Source organism: Nothoprocta perdicaria, unplaced genomic scaffold, assembly GCF_003342845.1.
Source record: "Nothoprocta perdicaria isolate Ctin4 unplaced genomic scaffold, notPer1 scaffold_20, whole genome shotgun sequence".
Lineage (NCBI taxonomy): Eukaryota > Metazoa > Chordata > Aves > Tinamiformes > Tinamidae > Nothoprocta > Nothoprocta perdicaria.
The window spans coordinates 6,957,362-6,984,147 of NW_020455205.1; the positions used below are offsets into that span (position 1 = coordinate 6,957,362).

Consider the following 26,786-nt stretch of genomic DNA (forward strand, 5'->3'; position numbering starts at 1 on the left):
GGTGTCCAGTGACAGGACTGGAGGCAGAGGCCTCCAGCTGAAACAGGAGATTGCATCTAAATGTAGGAAAAAGCTGTTTTTACAGTGAGGGTAGCAAGCTGCCCAGCGAGGATGAGGAGTTTCCATCCGTGCAGATGCTCAGGAGCYGCCTGGACGCGCTCGTGGAAACGCTCGCGTTTAACGGGAGGCCGGAGAGGCGGCGCCGCGGGGAGCGGCGCGGGGCGGGGCGCGAGCGGCGGCGGCCCCGGCCTCGGCCCTGCCCCGGCAGCGGCTCCGCGAGCGGCGGCCGGCAGCGGCTCCGCGCCCCGCTCCGCGCCCCGCGCCCGCCATGGGCGGCTCGGCCTCCTGCGCGCTGGACGACGCCAAGTGCGCCTACATCCGAGGTAGGCGCGGCGGGAGCGGGCGGCAGCGCGCGGAGCGGGGCACAGGGAACTTGTGTCTGTGCTTTACTCGTCTGCCCTTGTTTAAAAGAAGGGCTCCTGAGGAGGCTGGTGCCCGGTTGGAAAGTGGGATGCTGGGGCGCTTCCTCCTCGGGAGATTCCCCACGCGTGTGAAGGAGGAAGCGCTGCGGGTGACCGTTGGGGCCGTTAGCAGCTGGGGCGGGCGGGGCAGCCGCCGCGGTCAGTCCCGCCGCAYGTGCCGGGGCGCCCGGGCCCGGCCGCGGGAGCCGGGGAAGCTCCTGGCCCGCGTTGTGAATCAGCGCGCAGCTCTGCGTAAGCAAATAAGGGAAATCATCTCGAAAAAGGGAAATTAGCACGTAGCTGTGCTTGTCGCCTGGCTCGAGTTTGCCGTTGTTGCTGCGGGTGAGGATTCCCCACTCTCAGCTCTTGCTGTGACAAGTAACAAGGATGCGCTTGGTGTCACAGCTGCCTGTGAGTTGTTATTGCCTGTGGTGGGGAAAGGAGTCGGGAGGAGACTCCTTGGATGCCAGGCTGTCCGGTCCCGGCGGGCAGCCCGGCGTGTGTGCAGAGCCCGCGGTGCTCGCCAGGCCGGGGCTGCGACATCAGACCCGGCTCTCGCCCACGGGAATCGCGGGGTCTGGCGCGTTCGAGGAACAGCAGCCATCCAAGTCACTGGCTTGTAGATTGGAAACACAGCACGGGCTGGCCTCATTTTGCAGAAGTTTGTGTGTGTGTGTGTCTTTTTTTTTCCATCCCAAGATGGTACGGGATAGCATTTAGTAAAAAGGGAAGGGAGGTATCTGCTTTTTGTGTGAGTTCAGCTGTATAAATGGGTTGTGAGGCTTCAGGCTCAGGGATATTATCTCACACGTCTTATTGGAGAATGCAGGCAGTTACCTTATCCAAACTCGGCATGATGCTTTTGAAGACCAGTCATATTGGCCCAAATATCTGTACACTTAAGACAGGAAAGCTTGAGTGTTGCTTCAAGTGAGTATTTGGACACAACTCTCTGTAGCACTCCCTTCCCAGCACTGTTTCAGTGACTTTGTGAGCAAATTTTGTACTTGCAGTTCCTTTGTGCTGGTTTTGATGCTAGATTTTGGTGTCTGCCATGCAGCTGCTGGCTCGTGCCCTCTCCCCGCATGCAGAGCGGATGCTTGCAGAGACAGGGCAGCTCGCTGGAGCGATCTGTGCCACCCTGCAAGCCACCATGGCACCAGTCAGCTTCGGGGGCTGCTCCCAGGAAGCTTTAGCCAAAATTGCATGGGACGGAACCACACGCAAAATCTCGACGTGTTGGATGACTGCTATGTGGCTGTCCTGATGCTAACTTGCTGTGGTCGTGATGGTGATTCAGTTTGTCCAAAGCAGTGTCCTGGCACTGCAAAACCTTGTAGTCTACTTAGGTATCACTTAAGTTGCAGTACACTGTAGCAGATGGAAATAAGAGGTTGTGGTCTAAAGAAACAGATGCCGTTTCTCCAGTAACATCTGTACAGATTTACAGCTTTTACAATTTCCGGAGGTCTATTTGTTCCCATTGCTCTTTTGAGGGAAGAGAGGAGAGCCAAACAGCTACCTAAGCTGTGTGCATGTATGTAAGAATGCCCATTGATGTGCCTAGGTAAACAGCAGAGAGCCAAGGCAGGGGCAGGAGCCGCGGGCGCCGCCTGGGAGGCACCGCGCACAGGGCTCTGCTGGCCTGCAGGCAGCCACCGCCGGCCTCGTCAGACCAGTCGGAGGGGTGGATTTCAGAGATGGTTTAGAAAGCATTTGCCTAGGAGTCTCACAATTCCTGAATGGAGGGACTGTGACTTCTGCATAAACCTCCTTCACCCTCTGGGCTCCTATGGAAGAAATGGTAGCATGGAAAGAGCCAAATTGTAAATCATTAGGACGTTCATGTGTTTGTGGGAGAGGCAGCACCTGAAAGCCATACCTGGAAGCAGGTGGGAAGTCAGCTGGTGCAACTACTGAAGTGAGAATGTGGTATGTTTTTGTTAGCAAACCGTGTTTGACAGGAAGATACACAGTGTCAACATGCACTGATTGATTTTTTTTTTTCTTACTCCCCGCTGGAAGAAATGACTGTTATGGTAAAATCATGGGAAAATGCAAGTGAGCAGGGATACATACGAAGATGGATTGAGTTKGGTGGGAGAGGAGCGGACTTGGGGTTGACATGAGCAGCAGGAGAGTCTCCAATATCAGGTCAGCAAGGAGGGGCAAGGGAAGAAGGACAGCACACTCACTGGTGTAAAATCTTAGTAGTTCCAATGATGTCTTCTGTTCTGTGTTGAATAAGCATGTTTTTCTAAGTATACCAATGGTCTTTTTTTTTCTTTTACTTAAGATATTTAAGGTGTTTTAAATCTACAGAAATAATTCACAGTAAAATATATGATTGTGAAGCTGACTGAAATTAAAGGAAATGTTTTTATTTATGTGTCAATCCTTCAAGAGAATTGAGCTCCTAAAAAAAATGAAAGAACTATGGAGGTAATTCTTTTTTGAAGAGTTTTGATGGGACTACATATGAAATATTAAGGATAGAAATGGTTATGGTTTAAAAAGGGACAGTAATAATTAGGAGGCTGGGAGCTGGTCATGTGAAAAGAGTTTATTAAAAGAATTTACTCCCGCGGTGTGATGATGCATGGACTAAACTTGAGATGGGAGGCGCTGGTTACGTGATTTCTGTCTGATGATATTTAATGGGCATTGCACCCAGCAGGGAGTGGCATTAGGGTGGTACAGTGGAGTTACAGGACACAGGTGCAATCATGAAATAGGGGGAAAAGATGAAAGTGCCAGGAAAGAAGCATCTGTCCTGTGAGASTCTGCCAAGGAAAACTGCTGGAAACCTTTTGTTGAGGCCTCTCATATTAAAGAAGAAAGGCTCTGGGACGCCCATCTCACAGCCAGGGCAGGCTGGCTGGCCGTCAGGGCTGAGGGGTTCTCCATTCCGTATCATCACCACTAGTTGCAGGCCAGGTTCTGCTGTCATGTGTGGTCCTTTTGGAACTATTTTCCCCCCCATTTGGAGAGATTTCAAGCACTTAACGCCTGTAATTTCAATAGCTACATCTTCAAAGGAGTCTAGCATGCAAAAACTGAGCTTTTCTGAAGGTTGTTTTTTATTAAAGGCATTAGCTTGCCTCACCACATCCAATCCAGTGTAGAAATAAAGCTTTCTAGAGGACAAGGCTTCCTGAGCAATTGCTTTTAATTTTTCCTACTTATTTCAGAGCCCTTTCCCTTCCTTCCTCTCCCTCTTGTCCCCGGGTGACATGCTCAGCGGGCAGTTGTGGTGCCGAGTGCTTGGCGGGGTGTTGGGAAGGCAGGGACGGTGCTGGCATTCACTGCACCCAGTTCTGTGCGTGGGCATAAACCCTGGGGGTTTCTTCCTTAAGGGTTTTTTTTCCTTCCTTTTTTTTGCTAGCTGATCTTCTCACAGCTCTTCTTTCCCTTCACCAGTGAAAGCTCTTGCCATTGTCTCCAGCAGTTTGGTTTTACCCCTGATTTTAATGTGCAGCTCTTGAAGATGTAGTTTTGTCCAAGGATGAGATGGGTTGGGTTGGATGTGTTCCTGCAAGGTGCAGCTTCCTTATAAAAAAWAAATAAATAAATAAACAGACTCCTCCTGTTTTGTCAAGTTTTAGAGACTAAACAGGAGCCTGCTTTGCTCTCTACTTGAAAGACAAGATAAGGAAATTGGTGGCGGGCTTTACAGGAAAGCATGTGAGCAAACACCATCCCCCTTCTGCTCGGCTATAAGGAGAGAAGCCAGAAAGCCTCTTGATACTSTTTGCTGATCAAATTCTGCACAAAAGGGTGGCCAATGTGCATACTTATTCTTGAGTAGGGATGCTAGAGAGGGAAAGAATAACTTGGAATTAATTTTGGAAAAAATGGTCTTTTTTTGGAGAGACACTCAGCCTGTCTGCTTGATTTTTCTGCTTTAAACTGTCGTGGAGTCCTTCTGTTTTTCATTTGGGCTGCAACTGCAAGTATAGCAGAATTTTGCAAGAAACCTGGCAGTGGCTGCTGCCCTTTCTTTCTATCTGTTACAAGTTACATGCGTTACTGCGTTTTGCAAGTCCTCTCTGTTTCGTTTTGGGCAGGTAAGCTGAGTTGCAGCAGAGCGTAGTGTAGGTGTGTGATACCGCCCTGGGCTTAGCAGCAGCAGCTTCTTTAATGCTTAAATGATGCCTCTCATCTTCAGATTCTGCAATTTATTATAAAAAGCAAAATGCTTTTTTTAAAAAATATCCTGTGATTAGCGGAATCTAAATAACGTTTTAGCAGAAAAGCACAAATTGATTCCAGAATTCATGATGCCAAGTTATCATTTAGTAAAGGGGAATGGGCCCATCCTGAATAGGCATAAGTAGCTGCTTATACAAAATGGAAAAATAAAGTGAACTGGGTGGGGAATTAACATTTCAGTATGGATATTTTTTTCAGTTCTTCATTAGATGGGTCTTCTTGCTAAGTTCTTGAAGATCTTAATACAGGAAATTTTGGTGAGCATACTTTTCACTTGACTTGCTCTCTGAGACGTTTTCATCCTCCGAGGACTGGTCGCTGTTGCAGCCAGGGGCAGAGATTCATCCCCTGGTGTTAATAAGGGGTACCTGGCTGTTTTGAAAGGGAAAACAGCTTCTCTTTGATTCTCCCATTCTTTAACTCGGTGTATGTTCTCTTGGCTTTGCACTGGATGCAACACAAAGGTGCCTGCCTGGCAGGGGTGTGATTGATGGGCAAAGCTATTTGCCATCCACGTTATATAGAATTACAGGTAATATTGGGGATTTGAGATACTCTGGCAGGCATTTTTCCATTGCTCACCTTGTCCCATTTGTTAACTGCTCTCAAAACCACTGCCAGCAATTTTTGAAGTTTACCCTCATGTTGTCTTGCAACAGGCACTGTACAAACAGTGTTTGATTGTCCCTAATCAAAACTGCAGGTGCCGTTTTGTTCTTCAGATTGTCTGTGGTCCCATCATGTTCATCTTCTGTGAATGGGTTGAGTTTTCCATAAAGCTATTTATAGTGTTGAATTAAGCACTGAGTATCAATGAAAAGAACTTCTCAGCTGAGAGAGTGAGAAATGTAGTCACATTTGGCTAAAACACTGCATAACTGAGGCACACTGTCAGGGTGGTGCCTACAGCTATTTGGTATTTGACATTTTCAAAAATCATGAAGATTTGAGGTTTTTAATTAGAACAGCTTGGCCACAAAGGATCAGCAAGGCAGTCTTTGCATTTGATAGAAATTTTATCAATATTAAGAGAGGAAAAAGAAAGTTCTGAGTTTGTCGTAGGGATGATTAAAGCAGCTTTGTAGTTGATGCCTTTAGGCAGTGGCAGCTGAAAAGCTAGTGCCTAGATCAGGAAGGATGATATTCATAAGCAGGGTGGTCATGGCTGCTTTCAGAATAGAGCAGCGTTTCTTTTTACAGCTTTTTCCTTTGCATACAATAAACATTCTGTTCTCTTTAGCACTTAAAAACAATAAAAAGTGGATTCAAGTTCTTGGGCCTGCATTTTCKTTGCTTTTGCTGTTGAAGGACAGTGATGAAACATGAGGCACACTCTTACATGAAAGCAAGATGAAAGCTTACTGAAATTGCTTAAACTGCTGAGAAGAAAGGGATTGTCTGTTTGGGTTTTCTGAAAATTTTATCCTGTTCTTTTTGATCAGTTGATTGGTTTTTCCCTTTAAAAAATATAAAGGCTGGTGCTGGGTCCACACTAATGCTTGACTTGATATGTTTAACCTAAAATTTGGGTGACTGAGTTTGTGTATGTATTTAATGATGTTTAGTTTTTGAAATTATAAGCATTTAATCTTCATGCTCCTGTGAAAAGTCATCACGCTTCTCTACTTCTACCAGTGGTGAAGCTTCAGGTTGCTCTGTGAGGCCACCACAGTTAATTCTTTTTTTTTTTTTTTCCTCAACACAAAATAAATTTAATAAATTTTTTAGCTAGCAATAYGAGGACATAGAAAACCTGTCTCTGTGTTCATTTGATCTGATGATGATCAAAAAGTTAAGCATAGTTTTAAAGAATCCATGACTTACGGTAGCTTTCTTGCTGCATGGTGTGTTGAATGGCTTAATGAACCACTGTTCMACAGCAGACTAGTCAAGCGTCTTGCAAGTAGTTTCCTGCTGAACATGTTGAGGGTCAGCTGTAAACAAGGGGAGGTGACTCGTAGCCATCAGAGCTTGACCCTCATCATTGGCAGATCTTTGCCACAGACTTTGGTGGGTGCGGGCTCAAGCGCTGGGATCCCTATTGGCTTGAGCAACGTTGCAGTCAGCAGATGGCAAGTTCACCATCTAAGCAGGCGATGTGCACGATGCTAAAGCAGGTCCAGAGACAGGGGCCGTGCAAAGCCAGAACAAGGGGAAACGACAACACTCCAGTTCAGAGCACTGTCAGACCTTTTAAACTATATAAGCTCATCCAGGCTAGACAGAGGTAATGCCCGGAACACGTGGCAGAGACCAGCTATACCTTTAAGCACGAGTGATCACTAAATACTTTTGCAGTATTAGCAAAAAAATAGCCAGAATTCCTTTACAYTGTAAAAACATCTGGGATTTCCAGGGAGGTTTACATTCCCCAGATTAAGGTAGCAGCAGGTTTTGTGGAGCTCAAAATCCTCCTTGGTGCACACAGACCGTTTCTGGGATGCCTTGCCCAGGATCTCAGGTGGCTCCTTCGTCTGAGTCATTCCTTCCTGSAATGGCTGCCGCTTTCCAGGTCAGCGTGCTCGAAATCCCAGCGCAAACATTTGGCTTCCCGTGCAGAATCTGCAAACTCGCCGCCTGCCCGACACCTTTCCACTCGTTTCTCAGTGATGTGCATGCATAATTTCTTCAAAGGTGCAAAAGGCAGCAGCGCCAGCCCGGAGCGTGCAGCCACCTCTCCTGCGCCCTTTCAAGCGGTGCTTGTTCAGAAACCTTCACATTTGTTATCTTACAGAAAACCTGAAGTTTTGCGTGATTTCCTTCCTTTGTAGGAAGCCGCAGCTGCTATCTGTGCTGTGATTCTGCTGGKTTTTTTTTATGGGTGTTAATGACAAAGTCCTGATTTTTGAAGCAGCAGAGGTGGGTATGAAGCRTCTTAAATGGCTTGTCTCAGGTCTGACCTGCTTTCGTAGCCTGCATCATAGTGGCTGATCGAGAGGAAAAGAGCAGCCTTTTATTGTTCTTGGGCAAGGGTTAATAGCAGGGTCTGAGAAAAAGAAGAGGCCTTTTTACTTTTAGGAGTATGATGAAGTCGCCTTGTCTGTGCTTTAGCCTGCTAGACACTTTCACCTTCTTTCCATTGCAAATGAGACTTTGCCAGTCTTCAACTGCTCCAAGTGTCTGTGCTGACTGTCAGCTGCAAGTTGCACTTCCTGAGAGGACTTCAGCTAGAATGGCTGAGCATTAATTTGGAAAACCAGACTGAGGGAAGTATGTTTTTCCTCTCTTCTGATGTCCTGTTGAGCAGCTGAGGCTTCTCCAGGGAGGACAAGGGAGGGAAATCTGCAGCTCCTGCATCTCCTRAGGTTTTTGAGGTGATACTGCAAACGCCGTGCAGCTTCTGTAGTGGGTTGTCACATCAGCTAAAACCACCTGTGGCTCCTGAGCTCACTGATGATGCTGGGGGGAACCTGGGTGCCAAGGCAGCTTGTTTGGTATTTTGTTCCACTGGTGCTGTCCAGGAGGAGGCCCTGGCTTTCGTTCCTTCTGCAATTCCCTGCCTCGCTAAGCCTGGGGAACTGTGRCTGTAATATGGGTGGTCTGCTTGGCAAGCCTCATTTTCAGGGAGAACTGGCTGTTCTCAAGCTCTGCCTTGACTCTGAGCTGAGCTCCCGCCGAGTTCAGCTGTGACTGAGCGCTCGGTGCTCCTGTAAACAGACAAACTTTGAGACCTCTGCAACACATGAGGCAGGTGCCATACGGGCTGGATTATAAGATGGTATTTTTAGATGKGATTGTAAAGAAAACCAGCTTTACCCATGGCTGCTTTTGCTTTGTTACTCTGCTGCTCTTAGCCCAGGAAATTGCAGTAAAAATCTGGCAATAGGAAGGGCTGAGGTTGGAAAAGGATTGGGAGTGTTCATGGCAGGAGGTATCCAGATGGGAGGGTTGCCTTGATGTGTCTGCAAGGATCAACCAAAAATTTGCCAGATGATCAGTGGATCTAAGTGGACTGTCGTTTTTCTTTATGGAGCTTTGGGAGGGGAAAAGATGCTGGATTGCAGTCAGAGTTTTGCAGTTTAGAGAGCATTGCTTTTGCTTGCAAACTTGATTTATTCCCAAAGCTTCTCTCATCCACTGCACCGAGAGAGGTGGTGGTATAGCAGCAAAAATGAAATATTTAATGATACATTAAAGATGTTTCCAAGAGCACATAGCAAAAGGACTGACCGAATTCACGATTCGGAGGCCCCAGGAGTTCTGGCAGTTCCTTGCTGGAAGTTCCTGATTTTCATGCACTTTTAAAGAGGACCCCTGTTTGTTTCTTTCTCTCCTTTGTGCTTGCCACACTTGCTAATTTGTAGTGGGCTCTCCAGGTATGGCCAGAGAGAGCAGGTTATTCCCAAAGCAGACATTGCATGAAATACAAATTGAAGGAAACAGATACCAGCAACTGTGGTGCAGGCACGTCCACCTCCTGTGCAGYGTGGAATTAGCAGGTTGTTGTGTCTGGAGGAAGGAAGGATGCATTATTAGAGAAAAGCTCTGTACTCTTGAAAAAATCCATATGCAAAAGTAATCCTGCTGCCGGATTGCTCGTGGGGAGTTCTGTTTTGTGCAACCTAAAAGGGAACTCAGTCTCTGGCATTTCCCAGGAAGGAGATTTCAGGGTTTGCTCTGCATTAAAATGTGCAAGAATGAGTGCTGGGTAGGTGCAGGAGGTGTCCTCACCTTGTGCAACTATAACCCACATGGAAAGTTTGCTTGGCAGGAGCCAAGCTAGTCTGGCATCCCTTGGTTTAGAAAAGATAAACAGTCCAAAACCCAGTGAAGCAAACCTGTATGTTCCGCACAGGTGGATTTAATCCAGTCATTAAGTGCATTAGTTCAAGTGTGCATTCTGTGATGAAGGCCATGTGTCCACCTAAATATTAAACGTAATAAATCAGTGTCAAAAACAGAGAATTTCCATCCAAAGCAAGATGTAGAGCCAGGTTAGCCTCCTTGTCCATTTACCCAGCTCTTGGTATAAATGAAAGAGCCCAGGAGCCTGTACGTTACGATTTAGAGAGAGCTGCTAAAAAGCCACAGGACAGACATAGCTTCCTGTGTGCATGAACTTCCTTTGAATTTGACCTGTATGCGAGAGGTATCTGTATCTCATTGCAAAGCCTCGATGCCGCCGTCACAATGTATTTAATTGGAGAAACAATTTCCCATTGCCTCAAAAAYATTTTAAATTACAGAGGCAAATGCTGTATTAAGTAAAAAATGCTGTTAATGAGCAGTACTGCCAGCCCACTGATCCAAACCAGAGCGCAGGAATGTGTGAAGATACCGGTATGGTTGTTGACTGCCGTGTGATTTGAGCGGGATGCCAAAATCAAGGCCTCTGTGAAGCTGTTATCCTGCCTAGTTGCATAACACTTTCTGGAAATGGAGGTCAGTAAGGTATCTCAAATCAAGATCCCCATAATTGCAACCACTAGGAAAATGTTGGATTGTAATGAATTTCTTCTGCTCAAAGGGTATTTATTAAAAAAAGTAGGTATTGTAGGAAGGACAATAAAATAGGATAGTAAGTAGGTAGATAGTAAAGAAGGTGCTGTAGGAAGCAGCACTAAGATTTACTGGGGGGAAGAAGCTTGGGCCCAAGTGGATGAAAAAGGAAGGCAATAATCTGAATTTGTTAGTGATTTCCCTTATGCACGGAAAAACATGAAGTCAATCAAGACATTTCGTACYGGAAATGGGGATGTCTAAAATTGATCCCACACCGAGATACAAGGCAGTTGCTAACATCAGTGAACAAAACCCAGTATGTCGGTAAGACTGTCAAATACCACGTGGCAGCTTTGAGCAAGAGCTTGTGGTTTTGCTAGTGATTCATCTCACCGCACGGTTTTTCCTTAGCATGCCTTAACTATTGAGGCAGGCGTGTGCGTGGTGAGCTGCAGGCCTGCCGCGCTCTCCCTGCGCTGCTTGGCGTTGGCAGGTGCTAGTTTCATGCCTCTGAGCTGAAGTCCAAGTTCTTCACGAGGCCGCGTGCCCAGCCAGGTCTCACCAGGCACTGGTGCTGAGCTTCAGCGTGAAAACCAGCTCAGTGTTTTATTGCTGTTGTCTGCAAAGCAGTGCTTGGGCTCGAGCGCTCGGTCCAGCCTCTTCAGTAGCTCATGTGTCAGCTCGTGACCTTCTGAGAGACTCAACCAAAAAAAAAAAAAAAAAAAAAAAAAAAAAGAATAAATAATGGATTTGATGGTGCCCTGTGAAAAGTTGGAGGTTTCTGTGGTCGCTGCCTCTAGCAGAGGAGACTGCAGCGACGCCAAGAGCTACGTGCGCACGGGCCTGGGAGGATGTCAGGCCCTCGTCTGCGAGGGGCCCATCTCTCTGCATAGTTTAAGCTTCTTCTGGATGACAGCAGTGGAGACATCTGTAAAAAGTAATACGTCCCCTTTCCTTCCAGAATAAGGCTATGAGTTTTCCAGCTGTTGGCTAAGACAGGTTTTCCTGTTGAAATAGCTTTTGTCTGATGTAAGTCTAAAACAAAACGGTTATGGTAACTGAAAATATGCCTTTGTCAACTCTGCCCCATTGACTTTTTTGTTTTATTTTTTTTGAAATCCAATATTACTGTTCATTGTTGCTTCTCACAGAATGAGAAAAAAGTTGGCTATTTGGTTTCAAACACCCTATGAATTGTCCAGTATAGTGCATGCTGATTCGGTGCTGTATTGTTTTCTTTGTCATATTGTGTGACTAATTTTCTTTTATCTTTAGAGTTGATTCTCATGATTAGAGAACATGCTCTTGCTTTCCTGCGCAAGTCCTGTCATCTTGAATAATGCAGAAAGGAGCCAATAGTATTGATTTCGTGTGGCTCCTGGTTACAGCAGCAGTAATATGGACTGTGCCATATGCCTGCCACGTTGACAGGCATATATTTGTGTCCTATGTGTTTCTGAATGTACTTGAAGTGCATGTTTTCTTGCAAGGTACAGCATTTTATGAATTAGAGGAACCCAGAAATTAAGGGGATGGAAAAGACACATTAAGGATCTGTTTGGTGAAGTCAGGACTGGATTCTCACTTTCTGAAAAATCTTTGAATCTTCAACTATGGCATTAGAAATTAAAAAAAAAATCACACTTGCATCTTTTGCAAGAAATTTTCCAAAATTCCTGTCCTGTTCTTATTTATTCTTTATTTTTGCTGTTCTGCCTTTTCAGTTATCCAAGAACCTGCTTTTTCTTTATGMAGAAGCTAGTGGGGGAGCATTTTGTGGGGATTCAGTTCTCATCGTAGCATGTGGTGCAGTTGCACCAGTGTGTCTCATCAGCCCAAATGAAGGTAGAAAATGAATTTATGCATTAAGCCACCTTAGAAAAAATGCAAATTTGGCTTGAAATCTGGTAGTATTGAGTAAACGCAGGCAGTCTCTGGAAGAACTGAAGCTTGGAAGTGATTCAAGTAGAGTGTTACTGTGTGGATATTGCACACTGCCGTGGACTCATGGAAAACTTTAGTGGAGAGCAAGCCCAAAGAGGCTGAAGAAGAGACCTGGTTGTATAATAGCAATCACAGAAGTCAAAGGATAATCTCAACTAAAGAATTTGGCTAAAGACACAAAGCAAAGATACTTTGTATATGCTTTGTTATTATTACCCAGAATGAGCCTTGCCTTTGTTTTCAAAGCTAGGCTTAATATCAGTATTTGATGACCCCTCTTGCAACAGGAGAAGCCACTAGTGTCTTTCTCCTCCACTGTGCACTGGTAAATGAAGCTCTTGGTGGCATTAAGTGTGTGATACACGGTGCTTAAAATATAATTTAATAGAAAAGAGGTAAATATTTTAAAATAGCATTGCTAAGGATTGCTTTTGTCATCAGAAAATTAAAATTTAATCTGATGTACGTAGATCTGCCAGGCTTGTCCTATTACACAGAAAGCATATTATACTATAAAAATACTGTTTTTCTGCTCTTATCAGCTTTTGCAAGTTGCACTCTTGGGGCTGTGTTTTTCTCAGCCCTCCAAATAAAATATTTTACAAATGTGGAGGTGGCCGATGCCCTGGGGGAGCYGCTGAGGGGGCTGAGCCCCAGGTTGCTCCGCGGCGGCCGGTTCGCGGGTGGCGCWGCTCTGTGAATGCTGTGCGAGAAGCAGGCGCGCTCGCCGCAGGCCTGGCCGTTTCCTTCGAGACACCCCGTGTTGTCCCAAGACTGTTTGAACACAGTAGGTAAATGGGGAGGAAATGAGGCAACTGGAGAGGATGCAGCATTGAAATACTGAGATGGTAGAGCTGCCTGGCAGACCCAAACACATATTTCTTAAAAGATGCAGCAGCCGACTCTATCTTCTGCTCTCCGAGCCTTTCCAGAAAGGAAGGAGACCATMCCAAACTCTAGCCTGTGGTCTGCTCAGCACTGCTCTCCCAGACACGTGGGAGAGCGGAGCACGTGCTGGCTGAAGAGGAGCACGCAGTAGCTGATGCTCGGCAGGCAGCTCCGCGGCAGCTCCCTTGAGCTGATGCCCTCCGCACGCAAGTAAGGGTTGGGTGGAAGCCACTGTGGGGAAAAGGGAAAGACCTTTGGGCCTGGTCTCAGGGGACCTGTGTTTCACACTGTCACTGTGTTCGGTGGAACTGTCGCAATCCAGGGCTTTCCTGCAATTACAGCTAAAAATAGGAGTTTGARGAAGAAAACAAATGGCATTCAACTGTTGGTTGGGACAAAAAGTAATGGGCTCTTCTACACCAGCATTTGCACAGGAGGGACCTGTAAGCYGCACTTTATATTTATCCTTCCATATCTTCACATCAAATTCTTTCTGATGAGAGTTTTTCAGGTTTCTTTTTTCTTTCCCTCCTTTTCTTCCCTTAGCCTACAACCATAAAGAGTAAGCTAGGACCTTTTACAGTCTTGATTGCAGGCACTAGCTGGTTTGTAGCACAGCCATCACTATGGTTTTAAGGTAAATCAACTTCCTTGCATGCTATAGCAGAGGCTCAATTATAAAGATATKTAGGAAAGAAATGTGGTGTCAAAAGATTGCAAGAGCCTGGGTTGCCTGGGATGTCACAACCAAAATGCTTTTGCAAGCTCGGAGCCTGGAAAGGGGAAGGAGCGGCAGCAATGTAGGCTGCATYGGCCCTTGCTCCTCTTGGGGCTGTGCACCAGCTGAGAAAACTCAGCTTAAAATCCATGCATTTGCTTAGTCTGGAGGCTCCTGAGGGCAAGGAAGACCTCTAAGGCTTAAATGTTTTCCTGAGCTGAAGTATTGTGACGTTTACTCATTTTCAATGTGTATGGGAGCCAAAAGAGTAAAATACTGCTGTAAGCTAAAGGCCTTCTGCTACAGTGCTTATGAAGTTTATGGAGTTACGAAGTATGCGTTAATGCAAAAACTAGTGCTCCGAGATGTCTATTTACATTTAAGGTAACTCACACAGAACTGATGGTGAAGAATTCAAAAAAGCTGAAAAACACTAACCTTCCCCAAATTAACTTAATATGGAGCCTGTTTTAACTTCTCATGGCCCACTGGAGCTATCTTGGCTTTATTTGCTTGATTAAATGCTCAGTTTTGCTGATGCTGTGAAATAAGCCTATAAATAAAGAATTATTGGGCCTTTTTCTCCTTGAATTTCACCCTGAGGAATTATTTTCAACAGACTTGTTGCTTTTACCAGCAAAGCATAAACTTCAACTTTCCTGCTGTGGCGTTAATCGCACCCTTAGCTCGTGCTGGACTCGTTTCTCCCTATCAGCCCCAAGCATAGACTTCACAGGCTGCAATTCACACATTTTAAGGTTAAATTCAACTTGTGCCAGTGGTTTTCCTGAGCCCCCAGCCCTGGCGTTCTGATGGCAGGTAAGCTGGCCATGCAGGGGCGAGGGGGATCTGGGGAACTGCATGTTTCCTAATGAGGATGTGCCCTGCAAATCACTTGCTTATGGTGAAAATAACATAGGTATAGAAACTTATTCCAATTGTGGTCRTAATCATGTGCAGCTCAGCATAAAAATTAGCTAAACACGCAAGTAAATTGTAGAATGCTGAAATAAATTGTAGAAAGGGAGACTTACAAGACTGGAAGAGAAGCTGTTGCTTTTGGCTTTGCTTCTGCTGTGGCTTGAGTTGGCATGAACCTGAAAACTTGTTTGCGGAGCTCACCCTAGGAGAACGACTTAACTTTTGGTGGAGCACAAATTCTCCACCCATTGCTGTAACCAACTAAATAGCTAAGAAATCTGTTTATTTTTTGCATGAGAGAGTGTGTGTGACCTGCATGTTCCGCTGGTCGCCTGAGTGGTTCTGTGTTTTGGTGCTCAAAACCTTCTGGGGAAGCAGGATGGTTGCAGGAGAAAAGTCTTGGCTTTCYCAAGTGCAAATGAAGCTGTGGCCGCAGGATTTCACCAAAAGCAGAGATCTGTCATCTCTTTTTATGTAGTAAGTTTTGGCTGATAACTAAATTCTTTAAAAGTTGGATGCAACCTGCCCATTTTAATAAAAGCAACAAAAAACAAAATAAAGCCAGGTGTTTGAGCACATACTTTGCCTTGGTGTTGGCCTCTGCTGTGCTGGGGACCCCAATTACTTGCAAGTATTTATCCTCCTCAATGGAAGAGGAGGAGGGATTTGGATTAATGGACTTTTGGAAATTACTTTTTTTTTTTAATCTCTTCCATTGACTCCAAGAAGCTCCATGTTATAAAAGCTAAAGAGCACATTCAAAGAGGGAACATTTAGAATTGGGGATAAACAAGTCTGGGGAAAATGATGCGTTTTCCCTTTTCCCAGGGAGGCTATTGGTTCCTTGTTTCCAAGTGGAATGACATTTGCTTCTGTTCTTGAAAGATATATCCTAACTTGTGTTAAATGTTTGTGGTCTAATGCGAGCGCTGCTCTGCAAAATAGGAGGTACATCATGGAGTGTGAATTTATTCTGTGGCAAGAGCTGAACTCCAGGCAAAGGGAGAACATCTGTCCCTGTGGACCCCTGCCTGTTACTTTGACAGAAATCCTTGAACCCACCGTTGCTGTCACTTTGTTCCTGTTTGTAAGCACAATTTCGTGCAGGCTGCTCCTAGAGATGATCTCATTTCATGTTCTGCTGGTGTAAACACGGAGCTAGCACTCTTGCCAGCCCAACTGAGGGGAAAAGTTGGCTTTGCTCCGTATGAACAGCATGGACTAAGCAAGCCACACTAAATTTGGAAAAGAATTAGGAGAACTCATTTTCTCAAGTATTTTATCTTTCCTTTGCCTGTGTTATCATTCTGTGGGAAGCATTTCCAGCGCTCGCCGCCGTTTCCGTCATGCTTATTTTCAGCTGGTGCAGTCTGAGCTTCTGCAAACCAAAAGAGCGAGTATAGGAAATGGTGAATCGTGTCCGCTTCTCTTCCCATTAGTGCCTCACCTTCCTCTTGGTCTGAGGATCAGCTCCCACTTAATTGACATTGAGTCCAGAGTCTCAGATCCCTCTGTTAGAGATTGAGACCACTGGAACTGGGAAAGGAAAAGCTGTGGTGGGAAGGAGACCAAAGTTGGCCCTTGCCTGTGCTGGAAGCTCCTCTCCTCCTGCTGGCCAGGGCTCTCCGCTTGCAGATTTAAAAAAAAAAAAAGAAAAAAAGCCCATGATATAGGAGTTTTGGGGAAGCTTTGCCTTATTTGGAGGCTAAACTAGCCCAAAGCAGGCTAGATTTTAAAAGAATGTGAGGCAGGCAGGGATTTTCCAGCCTGGCAGCACTGCTATCCTGCTATTAGATGCAAGCGCACCCTGTAATCGGGAGGTCTCCAGTCATCCGATCCCTTGAAGTGCAGAGGGTTGACGTCCCCACAGTCGCCTGGTTCCTGTGCCTCACAAGTCTGTCTAATCTGCCTGCAAAAAGGTTGTGCATCTGGAAAGGGACCTAAGTCCTCGGGAATGTCTGTTTCTTGTGCATTGCTGCCAGCCTGGGTAACAGCTCCGTAAGCTCCTGCCGGAGCGGCTCCGGGCTCAGGATGGCCCCTTCGCAATCCCGCCCTGCTGGGGGCCAGCATCTTTGTACACTGCTCCTTTAGCTTTTAGCTTGGCTTCCCTGTCTGCAAAGCAGTGTCTCGTTTCTTTCCTAGGGATAGTGAGTGAGATCTTTCTTTAAGATTCCCAGAAAGGAGCCTGTAGGTTGGAGCTGTGCTACCAGTGGCATCTTCATCGTAGCTGTATTTCATGCAGCGTGGCTGAGTAGCTGTTTACATGAAAACAAATGAGAGGCTGCAGTGCTGAAGTCTAGAAACTGTCCTTTGTGGGAGCTTTGAGTCATAGTTAAAATCAGATTGTGTGCTAAAATTGGCTAATAGGCCTAAACATAGGTCTAAACATTCTCCAGTATCATTTGTGTACGTGTTTGTTTGAAGACCTTATCTCCTCCAGGGCACCCGCTGCTCAGCGGCGGCAGGACACAGGGAGCCGAAGATACGATCTCTGCTTCRAGAAAGGGATTTGGGGCATGTTTTGCTCTCCTTTGTCACTGACAGAAAGAAACTGTTCAGCCCAAACCCAGGGTTTCCCATATCTCCTCCACAGCAATGCTCACAACTGCAGTCGGCTGAATAAAATAAAAATAAAATTATTCAGTTGACTGAATAAAATAGTGAAACAGTGATGACTTAGACTGTCATTGAAAGCAAAATATCCCACTGGGGCCCAGGTGCTTGTGCCACCCACCGCCCCATGCATGGGCAGCTGAGGATTTTCTGGCTGCTTTTGCAGGGAGCAGCTTTGGTGCAATATTTGAGTCGGCAGCGACTTGATMCTGCACTTTCATTTCTGTATCGATATGTGTTAGTTAAGCCTCCTTTTTCCACCTCAGGGAGAACGGAGGCCGTGATAAAGAACTTCAGTCCGCACTACAGACGCCAGTACGCGGTGGCTTTCTGCAAACACGTGCAGAATGAGCTGGAGCAGCACCGGGACTCCCAGTCCCAGTTCCTGAAAACCAAGGTAAGAATGCGCTGCCCTGGCTGATGCTGCCCCATGCTCTGCTCTCCCAGCACAGCAGCCCTGCTGCCCCATGAAATAGTCAATGCGTTAAGATCTGAAATTACATTTTTACTACAGTGCGTGAGGAACATGATCTAGAAGAATATTTGCKGCCAGCGCAGGGCTTTGTTTAGTTCTTCTTTTTTTCTTCCGCAGACATAGTGCATCCTTGCCATAAAGTTAATAGGAGTGACAGTTACTCAAAGCTTCTGAAAGTCAAACACAGCATTTCTAAAAGTGATTTGAACATTTGTGTAAATAAAAACACAGTACAGAATTATTCAGAAATGATTGCCATTTATTAGCTATTCAAACAGTCTTACATTGGATGCTTGATACACAGTAAATGTATACATAGAGCATTTTGCATATATACTTTTTTTTTCCTAGACAATCCAAGCATGTACACTAGGTTAGTACATGCGGATGTCAGATTTGGTCTCATTAGGTTTTAGGTTGACAAGTTGTGGGTGCAGCTTTAAGGTTTACTTCAGAAAAAAAAAAATACTGCTKCTACAGTCTCTGTCTTTCGAGAGGGCAGTCTAGGTCAAAAAGAACCTTTGCACAGATTTCTGACACAAAGTGTGCCTTTCAGCGAGGTTAGCTTTGACTCGGATAGAAACTTGTTTCTTCCTGATCACCACAAGATTTTATAAGAATCTTAGGCCAGAGATCATCCATTTATGTGGGAACTTCAGCGAACCCTTTTCTCCCCRAAGGATCCCCCAGAGTCCTGTAAGGAATGTGATAACAGTGTGAATGAACTATGGAAATCCGCTCTTTGTTAGAGGAAAASAGACAAAAAGAGAAACAAAAGTCTCTTTATTAAAGGAGAATCTGGAGACATAGACTTTAATATCAGAAGAGGTACAAAAAATAACTTTTGAGTTACATTGGTATGAAATCACAGATAGTTCTCAAAATGGAGAAGTAAAACAAAGATGTGGCATATAGGAAGTGGGATAATGGTCATTCAGAAAAATAACGTCCATGTCATTTAAAAGACCACAGGTGCCGAAGCGTTACAAAGAAACAAGAAATAATTTTTGTAATAAAATTCTTTGCTCCATCAAAATATTGCTTTTTAGCATGTAGTGGAAAATTGGAAATGAGTTATGCATCCTCTTGCTTGCAATCAGCTTGTCACCTGAATAGTAAAGAAGAATGGCTCAGTCACAGAAATGGAGAGGTGGTTTGGAAAGGCTGAGGTTCCCAACTACCTGAGCACCGGCAGCTGCAAGAATTTGATTGCATATATAGTATCTGATTCCATGCAATGTTTATTACTCCAAATGCAGGTGAAGACACAAGGGCCTCCTAGCAATGTTAAAGGAAACACAGAAAGAAAAGCTGTGCAGTGGCCATCACTCCAAAGTAATTTCAAATCTAGTAATTTGTCTTTCCAGCCCCCAGTGGAAGCTGGGACGGTCTTGTATGAAACAGAGGTGCTTCATTTTGTCGAGGAGCTGAAGAAGTGGAAGGACAGATATGTTGTTATCCAGAGTGACTATACTGTGGATTGCTTTGAGACCAAAGAGGTAAATGCTTTTTCCTCTTACATTCTTCTGTGCTTGCCAGTGAACCAGTACCAGTTTGCTGTGTGGCTGCTGCTGCACTTTCTTTTTAGGAGTTGACTGCAAATGCTGTCCCCAGGCGCTCGGTTGCAGCCTTGCCCGACAGGGTGGAGGCTGCGGCTGGATGTCTGCGGGAGAAGCAAAGCGCTTTTCCTTGGCCAGATGCATTTGCAAGAATTACCAGATSATTCTAACAGCACTTTGAACTTGTCTTTGCATATTGCAGAACACTTCTTAAACATTAGTATGCCATTGTAATATGTCACTGTACTTCTGGAGCTGGATTTAGAGTAGCAGGTTTTCTGTTGCTTTGAGCTGACTGCTGTGAAGCTTTTTGTTGGGCAGCGGCTGTGGTGCTGGTAGTCAAACTTGTCTTCAAATCAAACAAATGTGGCTTAGAAGAAAATCCCATACTTCTCCCTGCTCCTTGTTTCCCCAGCTCCTCACCATGGCTGGCAAACACAACAAGAGAGTATTTTTAAATATGCTTTTAACATGTTAAAAGGTTTCAGATTTGATATGGCCAGGGAATGCATCTGAAATTCAGTCTGAGAGAATTTTTTTCCTTTGAGGAATATCCATATGCATTAGCTTTGTAAATGAATTGTCTATTTTATGCTTTTGCTCCCCTTCAGTCTTTATTTTGACTCACTCTATCTTGATTTTCCAGGCCTACCAGAAAGGAGTCAGCCCTAAGTATCATATTCTTCCTGCAGGAGGCAAAGTACTAACTTCAGAAGAAGATTACAATTTGCTGTCTGATAAACATTTTCCAGATCCTGTTGGTAAGCACTGGTAAAAGTTGAATTGCCAAACCTCAAGCTGTTTTCTTTACACAGTCTTCTTTTGACTGATTTTGAGGCCAGATTTTTAAACAACGTAATAGAAGATGCCTGCAGCATGTTTTCTGACTCAAGCTGCATTTCCAGAATGAATGTAGATACCGTAAGCTAACATTCAGAAAAATACTGGATCCTGTGTTTCCAGTATCCAAGCACAGACACTTTGGAGGCTCTGCAGAGCAAATCCAGAAGCCTGCCTGAGCCCGYTGTGCTGTTTTCCAGTGCTCTGAAAATATTCCTGGATTATTTGTTTCCATTTTTGGAAGTCAGTTGGTTGTGTTGATTGACGCTTGACAGTATATTCTACAGAGAGGGCAGGAAATGTTCCTGATTTTGTTTTTTCTGTAACTGGAACTGCTGTGATTCCTCCTGTCCTCACCTCCAATGCATGAAAACTGAAAATTCTAGGTTTAAGGAATTGGATCTGCACAGGATCCAGTATAAAATCTGAAAAATTCAGAACTGCCATTTTGTCTCTTTTAAAGTGCTGAAGCATTTGCTCAATGCTTCCAAAACTTCCAGGAGGGGCTTCTTGTGGCTGGAATCTTGATGCAAAGTATGAAACAAAATTACATTTATCTCGATCTGTAAATGGTCTTGTACAGTAGCTTGTGGCCACAGAGACCAAATTCAAACTCCAAGGCAAATTGGACTTGAAGGTCCCTGCTCTTTATTTGCTTTACCTTCAAGGACTTGAAATGTCAGCTCGAAAGGTAACATTGCAGTTGTTCTGTTTGAAAGCTAACGAGTTCTGGAAATAGCTGCTATTCCTGTGAGGTTTAATGCAACTTTTCTACACGTTCTGTGGATGAAACCCAAGTTGCCCCAAGTTAATTATTTTCCATGAAATCTTGCTCCCCAGCAAGTCTCACAAAAGTATGAGTTCTTTGTTCTCCCACAGATAAAATGCAACATGAATTTTGATTCTTGGCAGCTGTAAACTTTGTCCAGACAGTAGTTTCTTGGACAGTTTTTCTAAAAGTGTGTATTTCATACCTACCTTGAATACAAAATAAGAGCACACCAAGTTGTGTAATACAGTGAGGTGCTTGGTGCCTGGTGCAGGTCCAAGATGTACCAGGCTGCATCCTTACCTCAGAGGTCAATTATTTGGATCAAGGTAGACAAGTCTGAATTTAAAACCTGATTTTTTTCACGTGTCATACTTTCCTGCTTGCAAAAAATTACTGTTTTAACTGTTCCTTCTCTGCTATCACTAGTAGAGGACCAGAGCCATTGTGCATCATGAAAATCCTGAGACATCAGTAGGTTTTAAATTGGGATATCTGTGTTTTGCATAGGTTGTAATGAGAAGGAGGGTGCCCAGGCCTTTGTGCAGCTGCCGAAGGAGTTCCCTGTGTACCTGTGGCAGCCCTACTTCAGGCACAGCTACTACTGCTTCCCGGAGCCCGAGGCGCAGAAGCAGTTCAGTGCGGTGCTCGGTGACTGCGTGAGACACTCCAACCACGGTAAGCACATGGATTTGCATTGCCCTGGAGCAGCTTCCGAGGCCAATTACAATAATTGTAGAAAAATGAAAGAAAAACAGACTTTTTTTTCCTTTTTTTTTWWAAATATGCTTGGTTTTCAGTGTCTGGAGGAAGGCCTGCGTTAGCATACGCTGCCTTCTTGCTTTGCGCCTGGATCTTCAAGGTTGACAAATGCATCATAGGTGTAGTAGATCACATTGTAGTAGACCACCTTGTACAGTGCTGACGGCATGTCGTCTCTCAGGGCATTTTGGTAACGTTAAACATAAATCACCTGCAGTCGAACACTTTTTGATTTTTTTTTTTTAGTGTTTTCTAAAATAGCATCTATCTAAATAGCATCTCAAACTCTCAGCTATGGTTAAGCCTCACAGTTTGGATATGAATGGTGTGTAAGCCACAATATTGGTGAATTTTAAATCTTACTTCCTGAGCACATAAGACTAAAATCTTTAAACAAACAAACTTGTGACTTGCTAGGATTAAAAGAAAGAGAAAAAAAAAAACCCACACATGCTCCTGTGGACTCTGAAGAGCATTTGTGAGTTGAGTCCTTCAGACAAAGAAAAACCTTCCTGTTTTTCAGATGAAAAGGTTGATGTGATTTTTCTTTTTCCATCATACTGATCTGATCTCCCTTTTGGTGTCCAAGCTTTTCTGTGCCCTTCCAGGCTTTCCATCTGCTCTTCCTGTCCTTGGTGGGAGATGAGAGGAACTTCTCTAGCAATTTCCGCTTGGGCTGAAATATTCAAGCCTGTGCTTGTATATAAATGCAGTGGGTCAAAACTGCATTTGACCCACTTCCAGTTTTTTTCTTAGCTATCACTCGTGTCCCTTTGTCACCCCGTTATCCCCAGACTCTTGTCCCATACCATCTTCTCCGCATCCTTGTCAGCTGCCTTTYATTTTCCCATGTCTCCACTGCCAAAGATAATCCTGGCCTCCTCTAAGGTTCTGTTTCCACTATGGAAACAAACATTTCTCTGTTTCTAGGCAGTCTCCTGAGACGCACAGCTATCAGTGCAGTGCTCGGTGGTGGCTGGTCACTAGCATGTCCTTTGCAGGTCACCATGGTCTCCAGTCTGCAGTTCCCTTCCCTGAAACACCCTTGTCCCCCTTCTCGGCTGCTTTGCAAGCTCTCTCCGAAATTGGCGAGCTGGAGCATGCTTTCCTCTCTCACTTTGGTATGTGCAAACCTAAATGGGCGACTCAGGTGCAAAAACCARTGAGCAAAACCCCCATCACAAGGACTATGAAGGCAGTTTCATGACTAGATTAACTTGRGCTGAAGGCTGCAGCCTAGAAGGAATACACATTCACTTGGCGCTTTCACATAGGCTGAGTCTGTAAAGATTGAGTAAATATTCCATGTATAGCTGCCAGATGAGCCTAAATTCCCACAGCATCCTTAAAGGAAAAGCTTGCCCTTGTGGCTTGTAGTTGTGCTAAGTCCATCCTTGTGATATCCCTTCTTCTGCAGAGAACTGCAGAATTTGGTAAGGAGATGGGAGTCCCATCAAGTTTTCCTGGCACTGTAAGTCTTCCATGACTTGACCTTTTCAATAGGCTTGGATTTTTCATTTCCCTATGCTCAAGCAAGTGTAACAGGCCTGACACGGCTTTTGGCAGCCTTTGTTTTGTTTTGTTTTCAAACTGAAGTTCAGCACATCACTCTGGGGAACAATTTTGAGTTGGCAAAAGATGGGACTAGATGACCTCATAGGTCTTTTCCATCTCTTAACGCCTCCAAGTCTGTGTTTTATTATATTTTATGTCTCAGCTGTTGCTAATTTATGCATCTGTTCCATGATTTCTCCCACTCCATTTCTCCTGCAGTCAAGTTTTTATCTGATAGACAATTCTTAATGCCATTAGATAACCCTTATCAAGGCTCATTCTTTTTGCTCAGCAGACTAATTGGTAGATAAAGACAGTCTGAAATACTAGCTACTTGCTACACCAGTAAAAAAGAATAAGTTGTAATAGCTAAGGAGATGCAAACTGTTCATTTTCTTGGTTTCATGGAATTATATCATCTCCTAGAAACTTAGATGCTATGGGTGGAAAACTGGTCACTGACCAGCACCTCAAAAACCTTAATTCTGGCCTTGAAAAACCTTTTGGGAATTTTATTTAAAGGACTTCATATTGATTTATATCCTTTCTCTCATAACTATAATATGTTACTTTATACTTGTTTTTGTATGGAAGCAATTACCTTATAAAAAAACAGGCATGTGAACAGCTTCAGAAAGCTGGAGATGGGTGCAACAATGTTATGGGTAACAAAGCTCTTGATGTGAAAATTAGCTGTGTTCTTCTTATTAAAAAAAAAAAAAAAGAGAGAGAAGAAAGATGTGGTTTAACAGCGTGCAGAAATAGCTCTTTGAAAACATAGCACTGCAGAGGAGGATTGAGCGGGAGAAGGAGCACTGGCTACAGCACCATTCTCTAGAAAGTGCTGTAAGAACTTTGGCCAGGGCAGATTGTGGCAAGCGCAGGAGAAAGACAGATGTTTTGTCTGATCACGAGTTGACTTGCAGTCTCTTCTAAGCTGTCACTAGTTCCAAAAAGGAATGCATTGTGCTAGTTTTTAGGGAAAAAAAATCCAAAGGAGTCTCAGGTTAAAACATTTGCTTTCTCCCAGGAAGAAGCATTCCTGGGAGAACGCTTCTGTGCGTTCCTGTGCTCCTGATGGCTGCTTGCTGAACAGGAAACTTCAGTGAATCAGCGTGTGGTCTTGACCTGGTATTTATTCCTGGTATTTAGGTATTTCCTCTCTAGAGAGTCCTTCTTTGTAAATAACTGGTCCAGCCTGTGTTGCGGGGTTTTCTGGTCAGAAATCATGGTCAGAAGAGTAATTACAATAGCATTTGGATTTAGTGGTTGCTTCTTGCAGATATGAGTCAGATGGATGGGTGGCTGGTTTCTCCTGCCATGTGTTCATAGGAGTTTATAGTCCCTGATGGATTTGCAGTTCCAGGGGAACTTCTTCCTTCGTTATCAATGGATTAGGGAGACCTTTTGCACCCTTCTAGGCAATAGTTCAGACAAAACGCATCTGAAAACTTTAACATGTGCTTCAACTGATCAGAAGGTGACTGGTTGTGGTATTAAAAAGTATTCTAGTACAACTGGATTAGATTCTGTGAATTACACTGACAGTTACTTAACCCAAGCGCAGAAATTGTGACAGCTCCGTGATTCATTTGGGCAACTCCCATTTTGATCGCTGTGGTTGTTCTGTGCAGTTGGCTTTCTTGATGCCTTGGGAGTTGGAGGGGAGGTGAAAAACTTTTGGGGTTTTAGGAGTTTTCTTAATGCTACCCTAAGTTGTGCCTTAATTAAGTTTTTCCCAGATTRTAGGGAAGACCTCCTAAACACTCACTGTTGCTTCAAAAATAACTGTTCTTTWCAAGCATGTGCAGAGCCAAGGTCTTCATCTGTCTATGATTTTATGTAGTATTCACAAATTTAAAAACTTTTCATTTTTTTAAAGAAGCTGTTGACTATAAAGTCAACAGTAGTAGTGTCGGTAGGGCAGTGTAGAAGGAAGTAGCTCAGCTATTTTTAGCTGAGGTAGCAGACTCTATTAAAAACATTTAAAGTACATGGACATGATAGTGACAGCATGTATTAAAAGCATTGCATTTACTGAGTTATTTTCAATATGGCTATATTAAATAGTCTTCCAGTTTTGCAGGGCTCTTCTTTCTTTAAGAGAAGAACATATTTGGACAATTTACTGCTTTAGCCGAAGTTGCTATTAAAAATGAAATACCAGRAGACTGTGTGAGTGCCCAGATGTTGTCCCAGAAGTCACTGTTCTCAGCTGATGAGATAACCAGATTATTTTGCTGCTAGGCAGATCTGGACACATCTGAGTAGTCACAGCATTGACACATGTTATTAGTAGTGTTTTAATATAAACTAAGGACAAGTCATGGTGTTGGTGGTGAGGAGCCTCACAAAGGAATGAAAATGGAGATAACAGGAACAAATGAAGCTCAGCTGGGGCCACCTTCACTGTTTTTTTCCTGCCATCACCATCCTTATCATAAACATAGCACTGGCTTCTAAAAGTCGTGGAGGATCTGGCCTGTCTTCTGAGTGAAGGAGCACTTGTTAGTAACAGCCAGAAACCAGGGTTTTTTCCAATACTGTGTTAAGTGATGGTCCAACTGCTAGTGTGGCATTCATGGAAATCTTTTTTAACTCCTAAAATTTGCATTTTATTGCAGGGYGTTACTGAAGGGCTTCATCACTTTCGTGCTGCCTCCAAAAAACCATCCTTCTCCGTGTTACTATCTCTCTAGGAGTACAGAGAGGGGCTATGTGAATGCAGATAAAGTCTGAAAATATCCTACAAATTATGTGCTGCAAAACATATTCATAGCATGGCAGTTCTGGGGCTGTCACATCGTTGGCTTTTTATTTGGAACATATTGGACATTATCCTTACAGAGGACAAACTTGGTGTTTTGAGAGCTTTGAAAGCTTCTTGGGCCAGGATCCTGTTTTACTTGTCTTTTAATCACTGTGCACTGGGCTTGCAAGGTGACTAAAGCTGAATTATCCTGCCTTCGAAAGACCCTTGCAGAGATCTAGATGCAACTTCAATAGATTTGGTGCATTTCTTCCCCCTCTTTCTTTCCCCTCCATGGTCCTACTGCTATTCCTACTGCTATAGATTTCTGGATCCACATGCATGTACAGGAGTACCAGATTATAAAAACAGTTCAGATACCTGTATGATGGGATGAGGTTGCGTGCCTTTGGTGGATGGAGGAATCATCATATCCGTGTATGTCTCCCTCCTTTTTTTTAGGGAAGGRAAAATCTTGTAGTGCCCATAAGCTAACTTGGGAGGGATGAGACTCGCTCAGGGGGTCAACTTGGTGCTGACACAGAGCTGGGTCTCTCCCCTGTTGTGCTCCTGGTGAGGACGGTCTCCCTGACTTGCCCGCTTGGGTGGGAGGCAGCAGTTCCCGGCTTCCTTGCCGCTCTAGGTTGACCTGAGCCCCGCAGAACACAAGAAATGGCCATAAAGATAAAAAATGCGGTACCATGGATAGTGTGCCTATGTCTGCTCCATTTAATTCTTTCCTGGAGCAATTTTCAGACTTGGCTGCCTAAACTGAGATACCAAAATAGGGAGGTTTCCACAGCGCTGAGACTCTGTGTCTCCCATGGAAGCTGTAGATATTCAGTACCATTAAAACGATCTATACGAATGACATTTAAA

At 44.4% G+C, this 26,786-nt stretch overlaps 1 protein-coding gene across 1 annotated transcript in view; it reads left to right on the forward strand.

Moving 5' to 3' along the window:
* Positions 1–328: 328 nt before the first annotated feature.
* The window catches only part of FAM129A (family with sequence similarity 129 member A), a 45,816-nt gene continuing 19,358 nt past the window's right edge, over positions 329–26,786 (forward strand). The window contains exons 1-5 of the mRNA XM_026037933.1: positions 329–383; positions 17,466–17,596; positions 19,042–19,173; positions 19,880–19,994; positions 21,353–21,520. Of these exons, the coding sequence (XP_025893718.1) occupies positions 329–383; positions 17,466–17,596; positions 19,042–19,173; positions 19,880–19,994; positions 21,353–21,520 (601 nt within the window). The remainder of the gene's footprint in view (positions 384–17,465; positions 17,597–19,041; positions 19,174–19,879; positions 19,995–21,352; positions 21,521–26,786) is intronic.